Raw genomic sequence first — 25,266 nt, forward strand, 5'->3', positions numbered from 1 at the left:
CGTTTTACTAATAATAACCCTTATTTAAAATGCTGGGAAGGTTCATTCTGTTATGGTCCCCTGTAGAGAAATCCTCAATTTCACTGGGCAGATTTCCAGTGATTTTGCTAATACACTTACGTTTCATAACTCTTCATAATATAACCAGATCTGCATCCTATTTTAACCAAGAATATGAAAAGTAGCTTATATATCAGAGGTTGATGGGTTTTTAAAATGTTATTTCTGAAATGATCTGGGTTTTTTTTTTATAGATAATTATTTTATCCAGTTTTTGTGGTGACTGTGTGTATGCGTGTGTGTGTGTGTGTGTGCGTGCGTGCGTGCGTGTGTGTGTGCGTGCGTGTGCATGCGTGTGTGTTTGTGTATACACACGGTTCCTCCAGGCCTGGGAAATTAGGAACCCTGCACAGTATCTTAGCTGTTCACAGGACTGCACTCTTCTGGATGGAGATCTCTGATGTTGTTCCTGGGATCTGCTGGAGCCACTCCCCCAGTTTGGGGATCACAGCCCCTAGTGCTCTGATTACCATGGAGACTACCGTTGCCTTCACCTTCCACACCTTTCTAGCTATTCTCTAAAAGCCCATGGTATTTCTCAGGCTTTTTGTGTTCCTTTTTCCTCGTGTTGCTATCACTGGGCTTTGCCACACCTTTCACTGCATCTTTCCTCTGATTTTGTCCATTGCTACTATGTCCAGTTGGTTAGCTGTTACCATTTTATGGCTTCTTTTTTTATGTCAGTATGTATCTGAAGGTCCCATGGGATCTCAGCTCAGTCATTCTCAACCACTTTCAGGGGTGTGTCCCACTTCCAGCCCATACCCAGCACAGATGTTTCGTTATACAATGCCAGCTACTTGGTTATGGTCTTCCATGTACTGTCTGCCTGCTAGCGTCTGGCATCCTGTTGTTATGTGATGGATTGTCTCAGGGGCATATTTGACTGCACCTGAGGTCCTGCCTGGTCTGGTAGATCCCAGCCTCTATTGATCTTGTATTCAGAGCTTGTTCCTGTGCTGCCATTACTAGTGCCTCAGTGTTGGTGCTGGTGGTACAGACCATGCAACCTATTCCACCTCAGGTTTCTGCTGTATGAGGAATTCGCTAAGCACTTTCAACACTTGGGTCCATCTTTCTGGCATTGTCCTGGGTCTTAAATGGTTTGTCCTGGGTAGTGACTCTACTCAAGTAGAGACTCAAGGACACTAGTCCTTGGGTTTTGTCTCAGACGGCTGAAAAACTACTCCCGGATCTTTAGAACCCTGTAGACTCCTCCCACATTCTGAAGTACAGCACATGTCCTGTTTCTCCGGAAACCCCGTGTACTTCACTCCAATTTTGAATATCTCCCCCCCCCTCTCTCTCTCTTGTAAATGTATATTTATATATATAAATGTATATTTATATATATACATTATATATATATATATATATATATATATATATATATATATATATATATATATATATATATATATATATATATATATATATATATATATTAGTACATAGTACAAGTACACAAGGAGAAACATAAGAGACACATCACAGTCTTCCAGAATGCTCTCCATTGCTCCATTAGTATGCTGCCTGTCGAGGGGATTATTTTTGGCTTGTTTTCTCTTCCCCCTTTGATCCCACAATGTGTCCTTTTTCTCTCTTTTTTCTGCCTCTCTGTCCCTTTCTAGTATGCTCTTGTTGTCTGTCAATTCCTCTTTCTCAAACTACAAATATTCAGCTTGAATGTTGCCAAAAGCTTCCTGAGGTGCTTGTCATGTCAAATATCATCAAACATACTGTTTTTTTTCCTAATACACATTAAACTACACAGGCACACAGACATACGAATGCACATACCGCACCATACTAACATACTAACTTTAACCACTCATAACAGCCTTTCAGAAAGCAGCCAATTTCCATCAGTCTTCCTCTCTCAACAGCCAGCGATGCCAGACTCCTCCTGCCCCAGAATGCATGCACCACTTCACACACGCCCCCTCCACACACGACCCCTCCCCACACACCCCCTCCACACACTCCCACTCCCCACACGCCCCCTCCCCACACGCCCCCTCCACACACGCCCCCTTCACACACGACCCCTCCACACACTCCCACTCCCCACACGCCCCCTTCCCACACGACCCCTCCCCACACACCCCCTCCACACACGACCCCTCCACACACGACCCCTCCCCACACTCCCCCTCCCCACACGCCCCCTTCTCAAACATCTGCACTAAGCATATGTTTCTTTATTGCCCTGCACATTATGCTGCTATTACTTCATGCTATACGTCACCCGATTCACCTGTAGCTACAACACTTCCGAAAAGGTCAAGGAAGTGAAACCGATGCCAAGTTAAACCCTGGTGATACTGCAGCTGGACACCTTTGTGCTGTAGCTGTAACAGCTGTGGATTGGCCCCCGCTGCCACAAGCTCATGTTTAATGAGTGAATGGAATAATAATGGAATGAGTGTGTGGAAGTCTATTTGACCGAGTAGGTTTCATTCTCGCCAAATAGCCTAGTTAGTTCACAGTTGGAGGTAAACTCCAACGCTGTGGGATCCATCTTCATTACTTTCTGTTTTTTTTCCCTCCACTTCCCTCCTTCTCTTTGCATGTTGTCTGTTTTATGAGGCTATTTTTGACCTTGGCATTTCACACTTTGCCTCTTGTGGTTTACCCCCCATGAATTCCTTTGTTTTAAATATTCAGAAGATCTGGCCTAGAAATATTCACCTCCTCAACACAGACCTAAAACACCCACTGGCTTTTCACTCGTGATTCTTTGGAGGGGTTTACAATTTAGCCTTTAGCTTTTAAACATCTAGCTTGTGTACATGTGCGTGTGCATGTGTGTGTACATGTGTGTGTGTGTGTGTGTGTGTGTGTGTGTGTGTGTGTGTGTATGTGTGCATATGTGTACAGCTTAAGGCGGTCAGTGCTGTAGCTCCTGTTGTTACCCTCAGGGCTTCCATGTCGCTTGTCATCACAGAATCACTGGGCATCAAAACAGACTCCACCAACACCGTCTGCCACCAGGCTTGTGGGGAAAAGAACAAAGACTCACATGACACACTCAAGCTTGTCCAGTAACTGAAATCACAACCCATGCCATCCCGTTTTGTGCGAAATATTAGTAAAACTAATAATAAACCTGTTTATTTGATTCACTTGTTTTATTGCTGCCTGATTAACCTGTTTGCCAATATTTCTTCTGCATGCAAGCTGACATTGTGCAAAGCTTAGTTTACTGTTATTTGTTAGTTTACAGCAATTTCAAAACAAGTGTTCTCAATAAGTTTTTCAACATAATACAATAAATGCATGCATGCATATGTAAATGAATGCATACATATATGTAAAGGAATGCATGCATATGTAAATGAACATATGCATATGCAATGGAGAGACGATTCTTCAGCTGTAAAGTGTGACGTGCGGCGGAGCAGGGAAGGATGAGACACAGACCCTTCTTTCTATCCACGTCACTTTTACTTTTAACACGCAAAGCGCAATATAGCGCACGAATAACATACACGGCAATACAGAACGTGTAAACATTAGACAACGACGAGCACAGGACACTGCGCGAGCGCACATTAAATAGACAAACCACATTAGCCCCACGTGATTACGAGACAAGTCACAGGTGATACTGATTATTCACACGACATGCCATAACCACGGATATCCATAGACGCAGACGATGCACGTAGACTACGTCAACACACGCCCAAAAGGGAGGGGCCGGGGTCCTCAACGTGACATACGCCCCCTCCAAGGGCATTACCCGTCCCGGGGTACCAACAGGACAGAGTGCCCCGAACCCACGACGATGGGCGGATCCAACGCGCTCAGTCCTGCGTCTGGGAAGTGACCGCCCTTGGCGAAGCGTCCGTCACGAATCGCCTAGCACACCCTCCCTGGGAAGACCGGGGAAAAGACGTTAGACAGGTTGAACGGGACGTTCACAAACATACACACAGGAACGTTAACACATAGAGGAACAAACGGGAAAAATGGGTTTGGTATACACACGGGAAGACTCACAAATACTGGGACATACAAACACGTAACAGGCGCCAGGCTACGCGCCAGGAGGAGAGCGATGAGAGGGGAGAGGTCGGGAGCTGCAGGTGCTGCGGTGGGCAGTCCCCCTCCCGCCCTCGCTGCGAACCCTCCGCCGGGTGCAGCACGACCGGCGGACGTGCCCGGCGCAGCGCGGCTGTTCTCCCCTCCTGGTAGGTCGTAGGGACTTCCTCCGTCGCTCCCCGACCACGCTCTGGAGCGAGCAGTGTGGCCTTCTTCCTTGGCCTCCATCTCCTCTTCCTCCTCACTGCCCAAGCTCCAGCTCATCGGAGTGGCTGAACTCCCTCCTCGAGAGCAGTCCATAGCGCTCCCCTCGTATCGATCCGAGGAAGCTCTCACCGCCGGGCTGGTTCTCCCTTTGACGGTCCTTACAGAGCGTTCCGATGCCACCGGGCTACCCTCTTCCTCCGTGTAAGGTTCACTGTCCGTGTACTCGGACACGCCCGAGCACACGGACGGAGGGTAGTCCTCCTCACCCTCCCCGTAATCGATGGTGGGAGCGGAGTATAATGAGGAGGGATAGTCCCCTTCGCCCTCACCGTGGTCCTCTGCAGAAGAGCCCACGGAGGGAGGGTAGTCCTCTTCCTCCTCTTCGCCCTCCCCATAATCCACGGTGGGGTCGGAGTAGACCGAGGGAGCCAGGTCCACCTCCCCGCTGTAGTCCACGGTGGGAGCTTCGCCCACGGATGGCGGGTAGTTCTCCTCCTGCTCCTCCTCTGAGTCCCCCTCCCCAAACTCGCTCTCCGGGGTCGATGAGGTGGCGCCGGAGACACAGGCTTCCACCCTCGGAGGCGAGAGGGCACGGGAAGGAGACAGGTGTAAATGTCTCCAGATTCTCACCGCGCCCTCGCGGAACTCTTCCGCCATGCAGGGGTCCTGGCACGTACGAGCCGCGGCCAGCTGAGCAGCACATACCGGGTCCTGCTCCAGTTCTTCCAGCGTGGGCGTGGCCTCGTGACGCGGGGAGGAACTCCCCTCCTTCTCTTTCTCCTCACGACCGGGAGGGTCCCTCTCAGGCTCGTGGACACCCACCCGCAGGGGCGAGAGCCCCCGGTAGGGAGAGGGGCGCTTCTCCAGCCACACCTGCACAGCTGTCCGGCGGTATTCCTCCGCTAACTCGGGAATCGCCGTTTCCCGAGCCGCGCAGAGCAGGTAGGCGCATTCAGGATCCCTCTTGAGCTGCGTCAGAGTCGGCGGGGCTTCGCGGCGCTGGGGGGAGGAAGACGTGCGGTGATGCCGCTTGCTGGGGCGCTGTGCCTTCTTCGGCCGGGTGGCATAGCCTGGCATTCTTGTGGTGTCTCTCTCAGGCTCGTCGTTCTGTGACGTGCGGCGGAGCAGGGAAGGATGAGACACAGACCCTTCTTTCTATCCACGTCACTTTTACTTTTAACACGCAAAGCGCAATATAGCGCACGGATAACATACACGGCAATACAGAACGTGTAAACATTAGACAACGACGAGCACAGGACACTGCGCGAGCGCACATTAAATAGACAAACCACATTAGCCCCACGTGATTACGAGACAAGTCACAGGTGATACTGATTATTCACACGACATGCCATAACCACGGATATCCATAGACGCAGACGATGCACGTAGACTATGTAAACACACGCCCAAAAGGGAGGGGCCGGGGTCCTCAACGTGACATAAAGCATGGTAAACTGAATCAAGTAGATTGTGAATAACAGCTGCCTTAACTAATATGTGATGTCATTCAGGATTTAATTTTCAACTTCAACTCGTACCTCTAGCAGGCATGAATATGCTGGAGTAACCATGTTGAGCAAAGGCAATAATGTACCAAAATAAATTCAGGTGATTGGTTCATGCAGTGTGTGTACCCGACCCACCTGGTGCACACAAGAGTTTCATTACAGTCACACTTAACTTGTGCATTGACTGCAAATGTGTTTGTCTCCTGTTTGGCAGATGTTCTGGAGGGGAAAGCAGCCATGCTGTTAGGGATGAGCCAGTGGAACTCGAATGACCTGGTGGAGCAGATCGAGACGTTGGGGCACCTGGAGCACTCGCGAGGTATGAGCGTCACGCCGATGGAAGGGCTCCTGTCGGGTCTCCCAGAGCTCTGGGGTCAACCTCCCGTGGTCTCCACATGCAGAGCCTTCAGCTTGTGGCCTGTTCAGAATCTAGAGATTTTATCACCGTTCCTGCAGATGGCCTGTCTTCATGGGTTAGGATCCTCTCTTGGTGAAAGAGGTGGAGTGTCTGCAGAGATGGAGAGCGAAAACCTGCAGACACTTTGCCCCTCAACTGAATCGCCACTAATTTCCGGTATCTAACTGTCAGGAGAGGGGAGATATCACACAGTGGCTAATTTGGCATGCATGAGATAATCGCTGCTTTGCTTCTCCCATTTTCTCAAACATTATTAGCTCCATAGGACTACGATCCAGTCTGGTGCTTAAATAACTTTCTCCCATACACATTTCACCTTGGCATAGCCTGCGTGTTGATTTAAGGGTTCAGTAATACCAAGCGGCACCCTCCTTCAAACCAAGAGAAATAGGTCATGCCTGTGGAATTCGTTTCATAATTTTGTGTGTTATCAGGCGGCCAGGCAGGTTATTAACGGAGCCACTTACAGCTGAGGCTTATTGTATTGCCCACACCAGAGAGCTGTATAAATGTCAGGAACTAGGCCGAATAGAATCCCACAGTTCCCATTCGGAGTTTCGAGTTTACACCAGCAATTTTCTAGCACTCACTAGCCGGTGTGTGAAATCTACCAGTGAGAAAACAGTCCTCTGTCACAATGCCCCTAAAAGTGATGACAGTGTCTTAAGCAGTTTTTCGTGTTGGCTTTACTCATTTGTAATGAGATTTACTGGCAGTTTAGAACTCAGAAACACAATATGTGGATGTAGTATTACAGGATAACCATTCAATAAGGTCACAAGGGAAAATAAAGAAGGAAGAGAGAGTTAGAGAGAGTGAGAGAAGCAGATTCTGAAAGAGAGAGAGGAAAGGACAGATGATCTTTCAATTTGGCCATATTTGGCTGTTAATATGAAATAAATTGCAGCCTCTGGAGAAAGTAGTGGGGAGCCATAATCTGAATCTTTAGGCTTTCGTCTCAGTCTCTGAGGTAGCTTTCTGTTCTGAGCCTGATCAGCTCTACCCTAACAATGCTGTATATCTTGTGGAAATAAGATGTCACACTGTAGAGGATAGGGCATCAGTAAACTGAACCAGCAGTTCTACTCTGAGTGAATCGAGCAGCCTCAGTCCCAAAGGGATGCACATGCAAAAGGCTTTTCTCTCCAAAATTAGTCAGACTGATAGCAAAGAGCAGATGCTTAGTTATTAAGTGCAAGGCTCTGGAGCAGCCTGCAGTCTTCTATTGTTCAGTTGGGCTTTGAGGTAAAAAATACCTGGTGAGCACTATTGGTTTAAGAGAATAGTCCTGTGATCTTCCCTTGATGAATATTTAAAGTTAATCTGAATTGTTGTAGAGGAAAGGAAAGGAGAGGGAGATAGAGATGGAGAGCGAGAGCGAGAGAAAGAGAGAGAGATGTGGATCTTTTCGTATCCGAACCTACTGAGCCCTGAGATGTTGATTAGAGTATGAAAAATAAACAAAACATTTCAAAACATGAATACCGTTTGATGGGTTAAAGTCAAGGTCTTGATCACGTTTGATCTATTTAGACATATTCTGTCATAAATGTATGAATCCAGGTCAAAATGATAAAGCCAGCTTTGAACATCCCATCAAACACAACTGTGAATGAAGAACACCTGTGGGCAGAAGAAATATGTGTATATTTGTATTAGCCTTCTCTGTACGGTATGTGAGAAGAAGCACATGTGCATTACTTTTACAGTAAAGCATGATGCATCTTTGCAAATCAATATATGGTGAATCAACACTCATCCCAGCAGGGGCAGCGGGGGCAGCGGGGGCAACGGGGGCAGTGGGGGCAGTGGGCGTGTCCTTTGTTGGAGAGCTGCTGGGCAGAAGCTCCCTCTGGGTGGCAGTTAAAGCTCAGAGCACTTTTGAATCATGAGTGGGGGCATCCACAGTAATGAGTACTCTAACCTCGTGAGGGGAGACCACCAACCCACAGAGCGCTCGTAATACAGCACACTTAATGCGAACATTGCCGTTTGTTAACTATGCTTTGTGCCGAGCTGAGGTGCTTAAGTTTTTACATTACCTCCGTGTCTTATAGTCTTAAAAGGGGCCCACTGGGAAGCCAGCGGGTGAGCTCCATTGGCTCATGACTGAGCTGAATCAGCAGGAAACATCCCTGCGACACATTTCAGCATGATAATTCTAGGTAATTGGTCATCAAATGCATTCACGGTAATTATCGGTTTTGAAATACAGCTGTTTGCCTAGCGAGATATTTCCTGATGAGATGTTTTCTGAATTTTGTAACTGCCTACAATTTTTGTCTGTTTTATAATTGCCATTTTGTTGTGCTACACTGGTACTGAACACCATATCAAACATTTATACGGTAAACAAAGAAAAACAGAACAATATAAACACTTGCTGCCCTGTGGGTTCACTTTGCACTTTGAATAATAGCTTGTGTGGGAGAGGCTAATGGGACAGAGGTAATATGAAGCACGATGTTTATGTAATAACATGGCTACTTACATTTCTCCCTCTTTTTTATCTCACTGTCTCTCTTTCTCTCTTCTTGCTGTCTTGGACTCTTACACATGAACAAACACATAGACAGTGTTACTTTAAATTTCATTGGTTATAAGGACACAGGTTTTGGCAGTTTACTTCAACCTGTCTGTAAATTCAGCAATGAAACCTTCAAGCACTTTTGTGGTATATGTCTTATCACAGCACTTTTGCCATATCAGTTATGCAAAAATATGTCACTTCCTTAGGGAACAGAGTGAGATAACAGGAAAACCAAGTGATAAAGAACGTGACAACCAGAGATACACAATTAATTATTTATTATCTAATATCACAGTTTTCGCCTCTGCAATTATAAAAGGCTACAATCAATGCAGTATAGTAGCTTACTGGAAATAACAAACATGCTGGGAATTCATTGGTCCTTTTGCTGTTTAGTGCTCCATCAGAGGTCTAATAAAGCCCATATCTTGTTCCAGGCTGTCTTGAGTTCTACCCCCCCTCCCCCCCATATGCCATACCCCACTCACCCAGACACTGTGTGTCTCATTCGCCGCACCACCTGTATCCCATTACACCTCTCCTTATTTAGGTCTCTTTATGTTTATTGGACTTTGGCAGACATTTGGCTGGCCATCTTTTGTTCCTGCTACTGCATTGTCACGTTTGGTTTCATTACGTTACTCTTCATTAAACTCTTTGGTTTTGGAGACCTGCCTTTGCTTCCCATTTTCCCCTACCTGTTTTTTGCCCATGACAGATCCACTGTAGTTCCACTGAGCAGGGTGAAATCTGACATGGACTGTTGTCTCTTAATAAAAACTGTGATTTTTACTCAGTCTGACCAATCATGGGTATTGCACACATTGTGCTGGGAATGTAATTTTGCAATCTTGCTTAATTTAAATTAACAGTCCTAATGAATGACTACATAATCACTAGTGGGTTTTTTATGGCAATCATGCAGCAAGAGTAACAAAGCCCTCTAAATATTGATGTGAAGAACATAATGGCAAATGCACAATATCTTGACAAAAGGCGAGAAACGGTCTCGCGTCATGTGTGAATATTAAAGGTCTGTCATTTTAGAAACTATTAATTGGATAGAAATGGGAGAGGCCGTGGTGAATTTGTTCTGGACTAAAAAAATCTAATTCTTTCTATGAATAAAACTGTAATGTCACCAGTGGGGCTCATTGTTGTATTTCACAAAGGCATTGTAATGTCCAAGCTTCCTGTTGAATTGCAGTCATCACGGACCAAACAGCATGTCATTTTTAAGAAACCAGCTCCTTTAAAAAGAGAGTAACCAGCCTGTGTAGGGGCTGTCCGTGGTCCTGAAATCTTCAGTGCTGTCACTCAACTACTGACATCTGCTCTGTTGGTACTTCTTCGCCCATTGAACAGTCACAGAGAACAACATTTGTTTTCCACCCAAAGGAGTTCACAGCATCTCTCTTTTCTTCTTTCCTGCCACAGAAAGTCTGTACAGACTGAGGCATCCTCGCTGTGCACCACAGAGCAGTGTGGATGGCCTGGACGACATGGAGGTCAGCTTGCTCATCTCTTTGGGTTCATACTTCTAAGCCCTGGATCAGCAGCTATAAAGCGATAAACACATGAAGGGGACGTCCATGTCTGAGCCAAAACCAATTTCAATCTTCAAATAAATGTAGATATAAAGAAACAATCTGATAAGAAATAAACAATAAAAATTATCCTTCAAATTACATTTTCTCCATTAAAATTCCTCCTATTCATCCGTATGTTTTTGTTTGTTTGTTTGTTTGTTTCACATGCATGCCCGCACACACAGCGGAGGTGCAGGACACAGCAGCTCATCCTGGTGGTTCACGGAGGTCACATCCTGGACTCTGGAGGTGGCGAGCCGGGTGGCAAGGCGGGCGACGCTGCCACCCTGGCCTCGGTGCTGGAGCGGGTGGCACGGGCACACTTCCAGGAGGCCGCGGACCACCTGCTGGTGCGGCTGGTGCCGTGTCCGTCCGTGGGCGCCGACGCTTTCTCTCTCGTCTCACAGTGAGTCTACGGTGGTTTGGGGGACTTTTCCTCTAGCGTTCCGGGCATGGATTCCCTAATGTGAGATTATATGCTTGCTGTAGCTCGAGGAAGTGCATGACCTTACGTGAACTGAATGGTGGACCATGCAAGAGTTGGACTCTTTTATAATCGTCCATTTGCTGGAGTACTGAACCAAAACAGTTTAATGATTGTCAGTGCTTTATTAAGCTAAGCTGAGGAAAACAAAACAAAAAAATCACATTTTTCGGTGCACCTGGAAATAAGGTAATTATCTGCAGTACAGCCAATTCGCGTTTGCATATTCAACAGCATAATTGGAATACACTGGAACACTGTTTTTTTCTTGGAAAATCTAGTTACATTTTATGAGTAATAATAAATATTTCATATAGGCATGTGTTACTTTTCTTTCTGTTTTCTCACTGGGCTCCACTTGCTGAATAGACCTTATTTGATTAGAAAATCAATAGCTGGCAACCTTAGATAGTGAGTTTCTCACCTGCATTGAGAATCACTGCTTGCACGTGTGTTACATTGGGAGACTGAACTGAGAACAGGAGCTTTTTAAACCAAAAACTGGTCTGTTACTGTGGTTTGTGAGGCTTTGTAGAAGTGGATTGTTGTCAGTCTAAACTGTTTTTCCTCCATTATTACTTAAAGCTTGAAGTGTTTTTCCTCTTATTTAGACCTCTAAGGTATCAGCTTCACCTCCAAACTAACAAAACCTCCCATAATGAAATTACTTCTTATCTGCAGATGACTCTGGCTTTTCTGTTCATTGGTGCACACAAGTAGAAAGCTAAATGAGACATAATCTCCCAGAAGAGTACTGTGATCAGTTATTAATTAAACTGACACCCTCCATCATACAGCACAGACTCATTCTGAATGCTAGCCCCTCATGGCTTTAATTGGACCGTCAATTCTCTGGGAGTCAGAGGCAGTCTCTTCACTAAGGACCTTGTTCCTACAGTTCTTCTACTTTGCCAAGTCTTCTCCCCAGTCACTTCTGCTTGACTTGATTTATCTCTGCATGTAATTTTCTTGAAGAGCCAAGATGCTCTTTGAGAGAATCTTTATGATTCCCAAAACACCTCACACAACAAAGTCTCATATTGGTTTCCATGTCTTGAATTAAATTGTGTGCTTGAATCTAAATGCATGCCTGAGTCATAGAGGAGTTCTACTGTATTAATACTGTATACTTTGCTGTATGCTTTGCTGTATGTTCGGTAGTAATGCACTGGCCATCTCTGGAATATTAAAAAGCAGCTAGGAGGAGATAGACGTTGGCTGTGTACTTAGTATTCCGTCCACACCAACAGTGCATTCAGAAATACCTGAAATAGATTATGATTTTTGGGTGTTGTTGAACATGTGGAAGGTAGTTTTTATGCTTTTTCCCGTTGAAGTCGGTGATGTATACATGAAGTATGTTATTAGAGAAGGAAAAGCAGGTTTCCTTTTCATTCAAAACATTTTCCAGGCCATTGTGATATTGCTTCTCTTTCCCTCTACAGTCTGAATCCATACAGCTACGATGAGAGCTGCGTTTGCAGTAGTGTGGACCACTTGCCCCTGGCTGCTCTCCCCATCCTCGCCATTGCTGCCCCACGATACCAGGATGCTGTGGCAACAGTAATTGCTCAGGCCAATCAGGTCTACCGGAACTTTCTAGAGTCCCCAGAGGGACTGGGCTTCTCTGGCCAGGTAAACACATCTACGAAGTGCAAATAGACCCATCAGTTCGAGTGGAGAGAGATCAGCGGTTAGAGAGCTTTGCCGTAGATGAAGAGGGCAGGAGTTTCATCCCAGCTCTTGAATAAAGTAGTCACATGTGATTGGATCTGATGCTGTAGTTGGATTATATGTGACTCATGGTCAGCTAGATATCTGAGCAATAATGTTTGTTATACTTCTGGTAAACATTAACTGAATTAATGATATGCTAATGTTGCAAAATGCATTCTTCTATGTTTTTGTGCCTGTACAGGCAGCACATAGAAGGTCAGGTTAAGAGAGGGCTTTGGAAAGAGGTTTGGATGTGAGTGTGGGAGTGTTGGGGGCAAGACTCCTTTGGTGAAAAGACTTGCAAACATCGCTTTCAGCAGTTTTAATGTGTATATTCTTTTGGATTGGTTGAAAAACACCTGCTGAGAATAGATAGATAGATTTTTTACAAGCACGTGTCAACTTGCCCCGCAGAAGCTATATTGAGCTCACAAAAACATATTAATCAGGCAGAAATGAGGCCAGCAAATCACATGAAGCGACGTGATGCGATACTGGAAATAGCGTCTTCAGAATGCAATATAAGCCTTTGCTCTCTTTGAATATGTAATATCAACCTTTCTTCTCTTTCGCAGGTGTGCTTGGTGGCAGACTGTGTTGGTGGAGTCCTCTGTTTTGACGCTCTGTGTTTCAGCGGTGACAAGCAACACGGAAGCCCTAAGAGTAATGACAGGAACTACAGCACAGAGAGCCTCAAGGTACACACACACACACACACACACAAACACAGACACACACACAATCTCTTTCTCTATCTATCTCTCTCTCTCTCTCTCTCTCTCTCTCTCTGCCCCCTCCCTTCTCTCTCTACTTCAAGCCCTGGTTCTTATGTCTGCTTTGAAGAGTTCTTTACCACTTCTCATATTTTGTTCTTTTAGGAATGGTTGGATTGCTGGAAAGGTAAATAAGGCATGAATCTAATTGAACAAGAAGAACGTTCATTTTGATGTTGCTAGTCACTTTTCATTTTAAGAGGAAGAAAACTATCATGACCTTGTACACTTTAAGTTAAATTTTGAATAATGGCATATCATGGATATACCAGATAAAACTTGTACTGGTAAACTACTAATTAGTGTTAAAAGTTTAATGCAAATTTGAATTTATCAGTAAATGTTTTGTAAAAAGGCCTTGAATGAAACAATGACAAAATGTCTCTTTAACTCAATGTAATACCTGCAGATGGGAAAGAAATGAAAATGAATCAGACTGTGTGTTGAAAGAGTTTGTTGAAATGGCAACACATACAAATATGGGATTCAAATTGAGCAAAAACTGTAAAAACACACGAGAATTTATTTATTTCCTAGATGACAAAGTTGAGGTGTGATTACCACATGAACAGCCAGTTTCTGTTTACCAACTCAGTGTTGGGCAATAGTGAATATCGTAATGTACCCCCCACACCCCCCCATCTCACAAGTGGGCATGGCTTTGATGCGTGAACTTTTTGCCAGTGTGCTCTGTTAGCAACATTTGCTCGGGCAGTGATTTCCAGCAGTCCTGTCTGCCTGGAAATTTTGCACTGATGCTTTAATGAGTGCTCAGTCACCTGTGCCAGAGGAGAGCAAGGACACGAGAGGCACCAGATGCTGCATTAGCTGATGCTGTCTAGTTTGACGACTAAGGGAACGAAAAAGCACAAGTCTTAAAACCTGGAAGCCTTCCACAGGATGCTGAGCCTGGGTCTCATGAGATCTCAGCTCAAGCATCTTCTCAGCTTTCAGATCAAACGCATAAAACAAAAGTTTGTTTTAACGTTGTCGTCCTATTATGGGCTCTTGTTTAAAGATGAGCTATTAACGCAGGGGTGTTCTATTCCCTCATTCATATTCCCCTCATATTCCCCTGATCTTCCCGATTCTCCCCCATCTTCCCAGGAGAAGCCAACCACTGTGAGCTGCCTGAGTCCCACTCTGAGAGGCAGCAAACGCTTGAGCAAGAGCAACATTGACGTCTCCGCACCGTGCGAGCCTGGCCCGGCCACCTGCCGCCCGTTGATACGCAAGCAGAGCGACTCGTGTGATGATGACGTCGCTGGGGGCCAAAGGGTCTTCTTTAGCAGGTTGGACTCCTCTCCTGGTGTTCTTATGTTCTTATAGTGTCTCGTGATGAAAAGGATAAGGAGTGATAAGGAGTGATGTTAGCAAAGTAAATCTCAGTACAGGCCTCTCATGTTGAGAAGTTAAACCATGATGGTTTTCCATAGACATTTACCAGTGAAATTAAGTGGAAACCCACAACCAGTCCGGCAAAGCTAGATGATTAGAACAAGTTATGGGACCTTGCAGTCAGGAGAATGTGATATGTCTAGTGCTGGGATTGATTTTAGGAATCAAAATTCAAACCTGATTGGAGCATTCACCTCTTTTTGTTAACGCTGTTGTCTTTATAAAGGTCAGCCAAAACATTGATCACCATACATAATCTTGCGAGAACTGCCTGTAGTCTAATTAATTCTGTCATACTTGTATTGGCTGCAAATGCTTCCCAGGCCCAGAGGAAACTGATTTACATGCAGATACATTAGTGTGGCTGGTAGAACTGTGATTAGGAATTGAAATCTACAGAATATGGAGGAAAATACCATTTGATCAAGCTTCATTTTATGTCCATAAATGGTAACCTCCAAAGAAAATAATTATCAAATTCTCAATTTGTCCATATAGACATATATAGAGTTTGACACTTGAATGATCGATAGATTTCTCTATATCTTAGTTGCATATTAAGTTTAAGCAACTATATGTAATTTTTACACAAATTGATAGTAGATTAAAAAGTTTAACTTAGTGATTAACCATTCTAAATCTGTGCACTGCATATAAGTGCTAAAGTTGTTATATGTATTGAAAGCACTGTAATTTTCTGTGATTATGCATGAAAAGGAACAAATTGATGGAACCTGATGCTGTTTTTTTCCCCCCCGGGCCTCTCAGTCTATCTCAGGATGAGCAGAGTAGCTTGAGGCAGGCTCAGAACCCAGGCTGTTTTGACTTTGAGGTTTCAGACTGCTTCCTGCTAGGCTGCCCACTGGGACTCGTGCTTGCCATGAGGAGAACTGTGCTACCTACTTTTCAGGGTAACCAACATCAACACACACATACAGAATATATAATAAAGTATGTATAAAAACAGCAAATGTGTATTTTACCTTTATTTATGTAAATTTGTAAATATTTGTGTAAATATCTATATGATGTAAATATTTTTCACAGTATACATTGTATACACACAGTATACATACGCTTCACCAATTACACTTTGAGTGTTAGTTAGTGTGCTGGAGACGACTTGAGCTGTTCACTTTTGTGTTCCTCCTGTCCTAAAACATGTGACTTGAACACTGGTGGGCTTGATCATTGATCATCCTTGACGAGTTGAATCAGACTCGAGATAGACGGGAAAATGTGCAGCTCCTCAGGGAGCCAGGGCTGAGCCCTCAGTGAGCCGCCAGCCTCACTCACTCCCCCTGCTGGCTGCTTTCCGCAGTGACCCAGTTGCGTCCAGCCTGTTCACAGGTCTTTAACCTGTTCTACCCATCGGATCCCTCCGCCTCACGCCTGGAGCCGCTGCTGCACCCTGAGCTCACCCAGCTGCCGCCGTTCGCTGTGCCCCGATACCAGCGCTACCCACTGGGCGATGGGCGTTCCACTCTCATTGGTAACAGCTTTCTCTCTCTCTCTCTCTCTCTCTCTCTCTCTCTCTCTCTCTCTCTCTCTCTCTCTCTCTCTCTCTCTCTCTCTCTCTCTCTCTCTTACACATACGCACACACACACACCTATGCCTTTCATTATGTCTTGCTATGAGGGCTACCTTCTGGGGCCTGTGCACTCCACTCTCACTGGTAATAGCTCTCTGCATCTCTCTCTATCTCTCAGACACACACACACACACACACACACACACACACAAACGCACAGAATCTAACTACATGTTGGAGTAGCTCTTTATGGCAATGTCTATATGCCTGTTCATAGTGAGTTATGGTAGCTTAATTAACCTGAATTACGTTACTTTAAACTTAAAATCCCAATTTTATATATATGAATGATGCTCCTAGTATGTTGTACACCATTGATATGTACACAGTAGCAAATGTTTGTTTCATATGTCTATGTAAATGAATTTAAGGCTAGTTAACTAATCAAACTGAAAGTCGTGAACCTAAGTGGGATGTTGTAAATCCTGGATTATTCCTGGGCTTTGACTCTCTCCTCCAAGCACTGGAGAAATGTGTGAAAGCTCAGGAAATTAGATTAATTTAGATGGCGAAGCTGGAGTCACAACCAGCTTCACACCTGCGTTAAACCATAAAATGTTGCAGCATATAAGGTGAATGAGGTGAGTCACTCACTATCTTACACACACACACACACACACACACACACACACACACACACACACACACACACATACACACACTGCTCTGATCTGATAGTTATTATGCCAGGATCATCATTTCCAAACTAAATATATTTGAATTTGTATATTTAAAGCATGTCACAAGGTTCAGGATTTTCATCTCCCAATGTGAACTCAAAGGTTTCTAAACAGCAGGACTTCATATCTCATATCTCATAGGACCCATTTCATCTCTCTCTCTCTCCTTCCCCTTTGGACACCCACCCACCCAGCGGACACAGTCATCAGACGCCTGTCCATGGGTGGGGGACCTCCTGATGCTCTCCTGTCTCCGTGCTGTGCTGGGGGAGGGTGCAAGGCGGGCAGAACCCCACCTCCTTCCTCCAGCACTGACCCGGGGAGCGCTCCATTTACACCCGGTCAGCCGGACTGCACCATCTCACAGTGTGAGTATCAGTGAGCTGGGCTTAGGTAGCTGAAGAAATATTGCATGCAATTGTCCCTTCTGGTCATGTGATGTATTTTTACTTTAAATTTTCCATTTTTCTAGAAAACTGCTATGCTAAAACTGCTATGTTAACTAATATTGTTAGTAGTATCTGTGAATCTGTTAATCAAATCAAATCAAATTTTATTTGTTGTTGTCACAAAGCAGCTTTACAACAAAAAATACCATTTTTTTAATAGGGTTCAGTAATAGGGTCCTAATTACTACTTTTACAAACAAAAGAATTTCCCTTAAAATTTTGTCTATGTGGCACAGAGTTACTAGACCGGGAGTGGGCAATTAATTTTTCCAAGGGGCCACACGAGAAACTGGAATAGTTTTAGAGGACCATAGACGCATAGGTGCAAATTTACAAACAAAAACAAAATAGCTGACTTTAAAATAAAAAAGTTTTATTTCATGCACTTATCAGAGTGTAAAAGGGGTTGTAGTCACACATTTACTTTTGACTTCTAACTTATCAACGAACTCACACGGGCCGGTCAGAGATAGCAGCACAACGCCCAAGTCTGTACTACATCAACTGGAATGCACCTGTAGTCTACAACACACCACGAGATAATCTTTGTTTCTTTTTTGTACATTCCAACTTGCTGCAGGATATTGGCCGTCTGCACAAACGTCTGCGAATGACGGCCATACGTGTTCGCAGATGTGCAGACGCGGAAGTAGAATTTGTGCTTCACATAGCAACCGATCACACTTTGCTGGAGTCTCTTTTTCCAATGACTTCACCCTTCCTGCCCCGCAGTGTGCAGTAGGTGGTGGGGCACAAAGCGGCTCGACTACGTGCTGTACTGCCCCGACGTGCTGACGGCCTTCCCCACCGTGGCGCTGCCCCACCTGTTCCACGCCTCCTACTGGGAGTCTACAGACGCCATGGCCTTCATCCTCAGACAGGTTGGAGTGTGTTGGCAGGGCTGGCATCAAGCGTGCCAGCTAGCTACATCACAATGACGGTCTGGAGCGTTGCTCAATGCTAACAGCTGTTTTATTCCCTTTGCCTCGATGATAAACTATGGTACCTATTGCATGAATAACCAAAACTAACAAAGCAGGTTTGTGATGTCACAGCTTGAATCTATTTTGCAAGGTTACATTACCCTTCAGCAGAACAAATTTCTTTAGGTCACTTTTACCATTTCTTCTATGTCAAATTCTATTCAGATGCATAGGAAGGGTTTTTTTTTACCACAAGAAACCAACACCTGGATATGAAGAAAAACGTAATGTGCAAGAATAACCACCCATTAAGATTAGAGTGTGAGTTACGGTACCTTCACTGGCTATTGTATGTTAGGCAGATGAATGAACTCTATTCAAGGTTGTGGTGGCACACACATGCCAAACCAAGTAGTCAAACAACCCTTGAGAAGGTAATGTAGACATGACAAAGGGATGGGGAAAGGTGAAAGGTCAATGGTGGCGGCTCCTCCTATCTTCCCACTTTACTTTCTTTCTGCATTAGCAGTGAGCTGGAGGAAACCCAAGGGCAGGATTTGTACATTCTCAATGCTTCCTCCTTGATACCACCAAGGTCAGGAACTAAACAACAGAACTAGGTGGGCAAGGTATCTCCTTTGAATGTTCTACCATCAGGGTCAGTCCAATTGCCTGCGTCACACGCAGCCTCAAACCCCCCCACCCTGCGATTCATTAACGTGTCACATCGTACCCAGAATACCTCCCAAGGTCATCTGTGCTCCTTCTTCACAGTAGCTCAGATCTGCATATGCCGATCTGAGGTGATCTCACATTGACTGACAGCCGGTTCTGCTGGAGACCGTTTGGCCATCCGTTATTGATCCATAACTTCCCCTTGACGTTGCTTTCTGGCAAAGAGAAATGGATAATGGATAAAAAGCAAAAGCTAAGAACATGTGTCACCCTGTGGACTATTTCTGGAATCACGCTCGTTCATTTATCAAGCTAAAAGATAACTGAGGAGGGGAGATAATTTTTCTCCCAGCAGTGGGGACACTTGTTCGGCAGGCTGTCGTGGGAGAACGTGGCGGGGGTAGAGCTGGGGTTGAAACACAGTATCTGTGCAAAGAGACGGGGTAGGAGAGGCACAGCAATTATTTAGCGAGAGCAACAGAGCAGAGTTGGCTGCCAAAATGATTTCTAGAGATTATGAATTTGTCAAGTGCATGACATGAATACTTCCAGTTATGACTTTATATGAAAAAACACAGACAAAATATGGGTCTACTGAATGGGAGTCTTTTGACCTTGCGCATCTGTCAGCAGGTGTTGCGTTGTGACTGCTTCAAGGCCGGTGAGGCGGATTGCCGTGATGCCATACCTATCTCGCCGTCCAGCCCGAGAGAGAAATGGCTCCGTAGACGAACGCACGTCAAGCTCCGCGTAAGCAGCTGTAACGCTGACGCTAACTCATTGCAAACACACCTCACATTCATGTGTTTGCTAGGACACCGCATCCAGCTGCTCATTTCAAAGAATGCGGTGCAAAAACGGCTTTGTGAATCAGAACGCATTCACAGTGCCAATATCTAATGATTTTAAAATCATATCTAAAATTTGAACAGAAAGTCTCCCCTTTATGCTTGTTACTCATATTGCTATGATCCTGATGACTGAGCTTAAATGTCAAATATTGCCTTAAAGGAGCAGAAAAATCAGTTTTTAAGCTAAAACGTAGTGACACATGCTTAGAAAGTCCCCCAAATCTCTCAAATATACTGTGCTGCAAACTGAAAATGAAATAAGACTTCTCGGGTTTTTCGATTCCTTGGCAACAAAAAGATTCAGATCATCTCTCTACCTGTCTGCCTGGAGAGTACCAATATTGACAGCGTCATGCCTCTTTAATAAAGTGCCTGACGAGGTCTGTTTTTTTTTTTCACCCTGTGAGTGAGATTGTGCTGGGAAAGAGTCTCCCAGTGCTGTATGCAGGCGAGCTGTTCAGCGCAGCCCCTTCTTACACACATGAATGGAGGGACAGGGTTCACCAGTGAATCCAGTCATGTAACACTAGTTGAGATGACATGCTGGTGACAACCGCATCTTGTCTTTGTCCACAGAATGTTACGGCCAATCACAGGGTGCATGACGTGCTTGCGACGGAGGCCGGCCCGCAGACGCTGGTGGGGAGGTTTATGTATGGTCCGCTGGATATGGTCACCCTCGCAGGCGAAAAGGTTCTGGGGATTCTCTCATTAACATAAAAGTGTTGGATTGATGGTCTTTGAGATTTCACTAATTTCCGAAACATTGTGTATGTCGTGAGTGGGCTGTAATTAACCTGGAGGTTCAGACTCTAAACGATCATTGCTATCTCTGTGATTGTTTCATAACAATGAGTAGTGATTCCCATGAAGGTTTCCTTAAATATTTGTTGATTGCGGCTTTATATTTGCAACTGTGTGTAATTATACAATTATCGAACAAGAAATATACCATTTTTTTTCTTATAATTTTATTCTGTAATTTTATGTTACTTGAACGCTTTTAATATTAGAACATATGACATTTTAGCGTCAAACACTGAATAGTACTACATTGATATTTAATTCCCTTTTACCCACAACATTAGAGTAATGACAATAGTACCAAAAATTTCCTTCTTTTAGATTAAAAGCAAAAATCATGCATGTTGATGCTGATATAAACTCACATGTTGTCAAGACATTTCGGGTATGGACTCCAGCTTCATAAACATACTGAGAAACGCAGATATTTTCCTTCAGGTGGACGTGTTCCTGGTGACCCAGCCAGCATCTGGGCGCTGGGTGCTGTTTGACACGGAGGTGACCAGCAGCAGTGGCCGTGTCACCTACACCATCCCCTCACACAAGAGACTATCAGTTGGTGTCTACCCTGTCAAAATGGTGGTCAAGTGAGTGAGCAAAAGAAAACACATTTCACACATCTTAAATAGTTTACATTGAAGTCCAACACAGGTCTTCATCAGGCCAAAGCACCAAAAAGGTTGTTATTTGAAATAAATTGCTCACTGAGCACTTGAAAATAGATTCATTTGTTAAGAAAGGTGGCGTTAACCTCGTATTTGACCTTTTAAGAGGTGACCAGACAAGCGCAGAGGCGTTCTTGACTGTGCTGCCACAGGGAATGGAGTGTGTGGTGTTCAGCATCGATGGTTCCTTCGCCGCCAGTGTCTCCCTCATGGGCAGTGACCCAAAGGTGCGGCCCGGGGCCGTGGATGTAGTCAGGTAAGTGCAGGGCACATGGAATATTATCCATGTGTTTGTATTGTATTTACAATACAACGTTAAAGCAGTTTAACGTATGTCCGAGTGCAAGTCTCAACAGAGCAAGCAAGAGGCAACAGTAGTTAGGGGAAGATATTGGCTATATTGATTATATGTCTGAAGTGAACACATAACACGGCAATGGTATGAGTCATACCTGAGTCATAATAGAAAAACAGATTTGGACCCTGGATTTGGAGGTTAATGGTGTGTCAGTTCTCCATGACCAGGTCTGGTGTAGAACCAACTGGAAGAAGGTTGAGGGTTTTCCTCCCAGACGTTCCTATCAGGCAGGAAGCAAGAGAGCTTATGGTGGCAGAGAATTGTCCAGGGACAAGTGGACAGGGAGGTGTGTCCTCAGCTGGACTCCATCTGTATCATACAACCAGAAGGAGCAGGGACAGCTCAGAGAAAAGTGAAGGATGGCGAATAAAACAAGAGACTACTACATTAGTAAATATATAAACTAATGTGTAGGTAAACACATACAGAGCAATAAAGATTAACTAGAAGTTCATGCAAATAGTTCTATTTCAGGTTTAAGGACTGAATGGATCAGTTGTGCTCTGAGACATTTGGATTCAAACTGAGCATGTTGGGGTAGGAACAGCTTAGAGACAGGACAGAGGACAGGATGAGAAAGTGGAGAATAAGAACTTTTATGAATAGATACATTTTCAGTCGTTTTCAGAGTCCTGACCTAAAGCAGGAAGTGCATTCTAAGTTGGGCTGCTGAGAATGCTCAGATACATTCTGTGATAAAAAAAATAAAATAAATTAGTCAACAGAACAGCATCCTCTGAACAAAGGGTCTTTGCAGGGTTAAAGGCTCAGTTTGTAGATACTGAGGGGCCAACCCAATAAGAGATTTATACATTAGAAGTGTTTTATCAGAAGTCAGTACAGAATTGAACTCCTAGCAAGTGTAGAGCTGAGAGAATGGGAGTAATGTAATCAAATATGTTGGTTCAAGTGGGAACTCTAGCTGCTGCATTTTGAACCACTTGGAGCATATTTAGGGATATGCTGGAACAGCTATCATTACAGTAGTTCAGCCTAGAGGTTACGAAGGCATGGATGAGCATCTCTGAATCTTTAGGGGATTTTCAGTCTGACAATATTATGTAGGTGAGAGAATGCTGTTCTAACTACATTACATATGTATGCATCATATGAGAGAACAGGATCAATGGTGACACCTAGGTTTTTGCAGCTGTGAATGGAGTAACTAAGCAACCGTCTACATTGTGATTTGAAATCTTATTTTTCTCTTCCTTCGGAAATGTAACAGGATCTCCGTTTGGTTCAGATTAAGTAGGGGAATTTATTTTGTCATTTATTTTGTTCAGATTGGATGGATCATTTGGTTTAGCTGATGCATAAAGCTGGGTTTCATCAGCATAGAAATGAAAACTAATACCAACCTTTTGAATGATGGCACCAAGTGGTCGCATGTAAAGGGGAAAAAGCAAAGGGTCAAGTACTGACCCTTGTGGGACACCATACTTAACATTAGTATGATCAAAAAATTGTTAACATAAACTGAGAGCAGTTAATCAGGATTTAAAAAAGGAGAGAGCATTTTCTTTTAATCCTTCTAGATTTTCAAGCCTGAAAATCAGAATCTTGTGACATATGGTGTAAAAAGCCACACTGAGGTCTAGGAACACAACGATAGTGGCATAGCCTCTATCAGTTGACGACAGTAAATCACTGCCAACTCTAGTTAATGCTGTGCTGTAACTGTAGTACTGTAACAGGGATACTAGAATCTCATTGTTAATGATTATTCCATTGGTGCTGTGGATGCAGACACTGGCAAGACCTGGGTTATCTGATCATCTATGTCACTGGGCGTCCGGACATGCAGAAGCAGAGGGTGGTATCCTGGCTCTCTCAGCACAACTTCCCCCAGGGTATGGTGTTCTTCTCTGAGGGGCTGGTCCACGACCCCCTGCGCCAGAAAACCATATTCCTTAAGAGCCTTATTAAAGAGGTAGCCCACAACATGCATGTGTGCACACTAAACACACAAACAAATGCACATAGACACAGTAAAAGAAATATGGTTAATTGTGCATTAAACCTTTCACTATTCGTTTTAGGTAAACTTCCAAATTAACCAGTTTACGAATCTAGTATTAGTTTATCACACTTAGCCTGTTGTTTAACTGTGTAATACTTATTTCAAATATTAAAAGGGTCAAAATGGTTCTATTTCATTAACTGGCTTGTAATCAGTGCTTAATGCACGACTTCCAAACTGATGCTTGGCTCTGATTTAATTTCATTGTTGAGTGGAGCACGTGATTGACTGCATGCAACAGACTCAGTGGTAAAAGGCTTAACTCCAGGCCCAATAACTTAATCTCTGTTGCTTCACTAGAAAAGTGAAATAAATTTCCTGTTAGCCAGTATAATTTTGAGCCCTAAAATCAAGGCAAAAGGGGTTTAATACCTTGCTACTTAAAATGTGTTTATTTAAATGATTAAACCAATCATGATCTTATTTTAACTACTAAGACTAACTAATGGTCTTGCTCAGTTAATAAATAAAAATAAGTAAAGTTCAAATTACTAGGTGTAATTTGATCTGTCTATACCAAGTAGTACTAAAACATCAATAATTTACATATAAGAGACGTCTTTAGTATGTCATAGGGATTATATTTGGAACTTAACATTTGTGGTTTTAATATTAGACATTTTACAGTTTTCAATTATTGATACTGATACCGTTTTCATGAGAATAAAGTAATTCATTTTACAAAGGATAAAGCCCTTTGAAATCTTCATATATTGCATCAATTAAAATTCTTATCTAGCTTTAAAACTCATCATCCAGAAAAAGAAGGATAGTGAATTGTCTGAGTGCATAGTCCCAGATTGATTGGTAGGGACCGGTATTCATGTATCATTTATAGACTTCAGACATTTCATTCCCATCGTTTATTCTTCTCTGCAGTGTCACATTAAGATCAGTGCGGCGTATGGCTCTATGAAGGACATGTCTGTGTATAGTGCACTGGGTCTGGAGGCCTCTCACATTTATATCGTAGGAAGACCATCCAAGAAGCACCAGCAACTGTGTCAGGTACAGCTTGTGTAATTGTGTACTTCCCACCTGAACTATAATATACATATTCATTCTCTAATATACATATTCATTCTCTCTCGCTCTCTCTACACAAACCCACACACACAAAACACACTATGTTGTATAAAGGATATAGGCTAGAGGCAGGCAGTGGCTCTGTTAGTGTGGCCAGTTTCTACCTTAATGTTCCAGATGCCTTATTGAGCCAGCATATTCCTCAATGCATTGTGGGCATGAAGAGACAAAAGTAGATTCTATAAAATCATTACATGTTTTTTAAAGTAATTTAATCTTCATATCAAATTAGATTTTTTTTCTCATTTCTGATTCTGATGCATAACAGGGTTTTTTCTATGTTTTACATCATTAAATAAACCAAAGAAATAAATAAAGAAATAAATATATCAATCAAAGAAACATCAAGGCATGGGTTTTTCATTAAGAGCCAGTTCATTACATCAGTTAGTACTAAGAATTTGTGATGATTAGGGGTGAATAG

General features: G+C 43.8%; 1 protein-coding gene across 1 annotated transcript in view; it reads left to right on the forward strand.

Annotated features, from left to right (window-relative positions):
* Positions 1-25,266, forward strand: part of plrdgb (PITP-less RdgB-like protein) — a 49,655-nt gene that overhangs the window by 20,439 nt on the left and 3,950 nt on the right. Inside the window, exons 3-18 of the mRNA XM_076979578.1 lie at positions 6,043-6,147; positions 10,214-10,284; positions 10,551-10,771; positions 12,295-12,484; positions 13,141-13,263; positions 14,446-14,630; positions 15,505-15,647; positions 16,058-16,228; positions 17,203-17,376; positions 18,190-18,338; positions 19,689-19,805; positions 20,483-20,599; positions 21,149-21,297; positions 21,482-21,631; positions 23,483-23,666; positions 24,636-24,764. Of these exons, the coding sequence (XP_076835693.1) occupies positions 6,043-6,147; positions 10,214-10,284; positions 10,551-10,771; positions 12,295-12,484; positions 13,141-13,263; positions 14,446-14,630; positions 15,505-15,647; positions 16,058-16,228; positions 17,203-17,376; positions 18,190-18,338; positions 19,689-19,805; positions 20,483-20,599; positions 21,149-21,297; positions 21,482-21,631; positions 23,483-23,666; positions 24,636-24,764 (2,378 nt within the window). The remainder of the gene's footprint in view (positions 1-6,042; positions 6,148-10,213; positions 10,285-10,550; positions 10,772-12,294; positions 12,485-13,140; positions 13,264-14,445; positions 14,631-15,504; positions 15,648-16,057; positions 16,229-17,202; positions 17,377-18,189; positions 18,339-19,688; positions 19,806-20,482; positions 20,600-21,148; positions 21,298-21,481; positions 21,632-23,482; positions 23,667-24,635; positions 24,765-25,266) is intronic.

Source organism: Brachyhypopomus gauderio, chromosome 18 (assembly GCF_052324685.1).
Source record: "Brachyhypopomus gauderio isolate BG-103 chromosome 18, BGAUD_0.2, whole genome shotgun sequence".
NCBI lineage: Eukaryota > Metazoa > Chordata > Actinopteri > Gymnotiformes > Hypopomidae > Brachyhypopomus > Brachyhypopomus gauderio.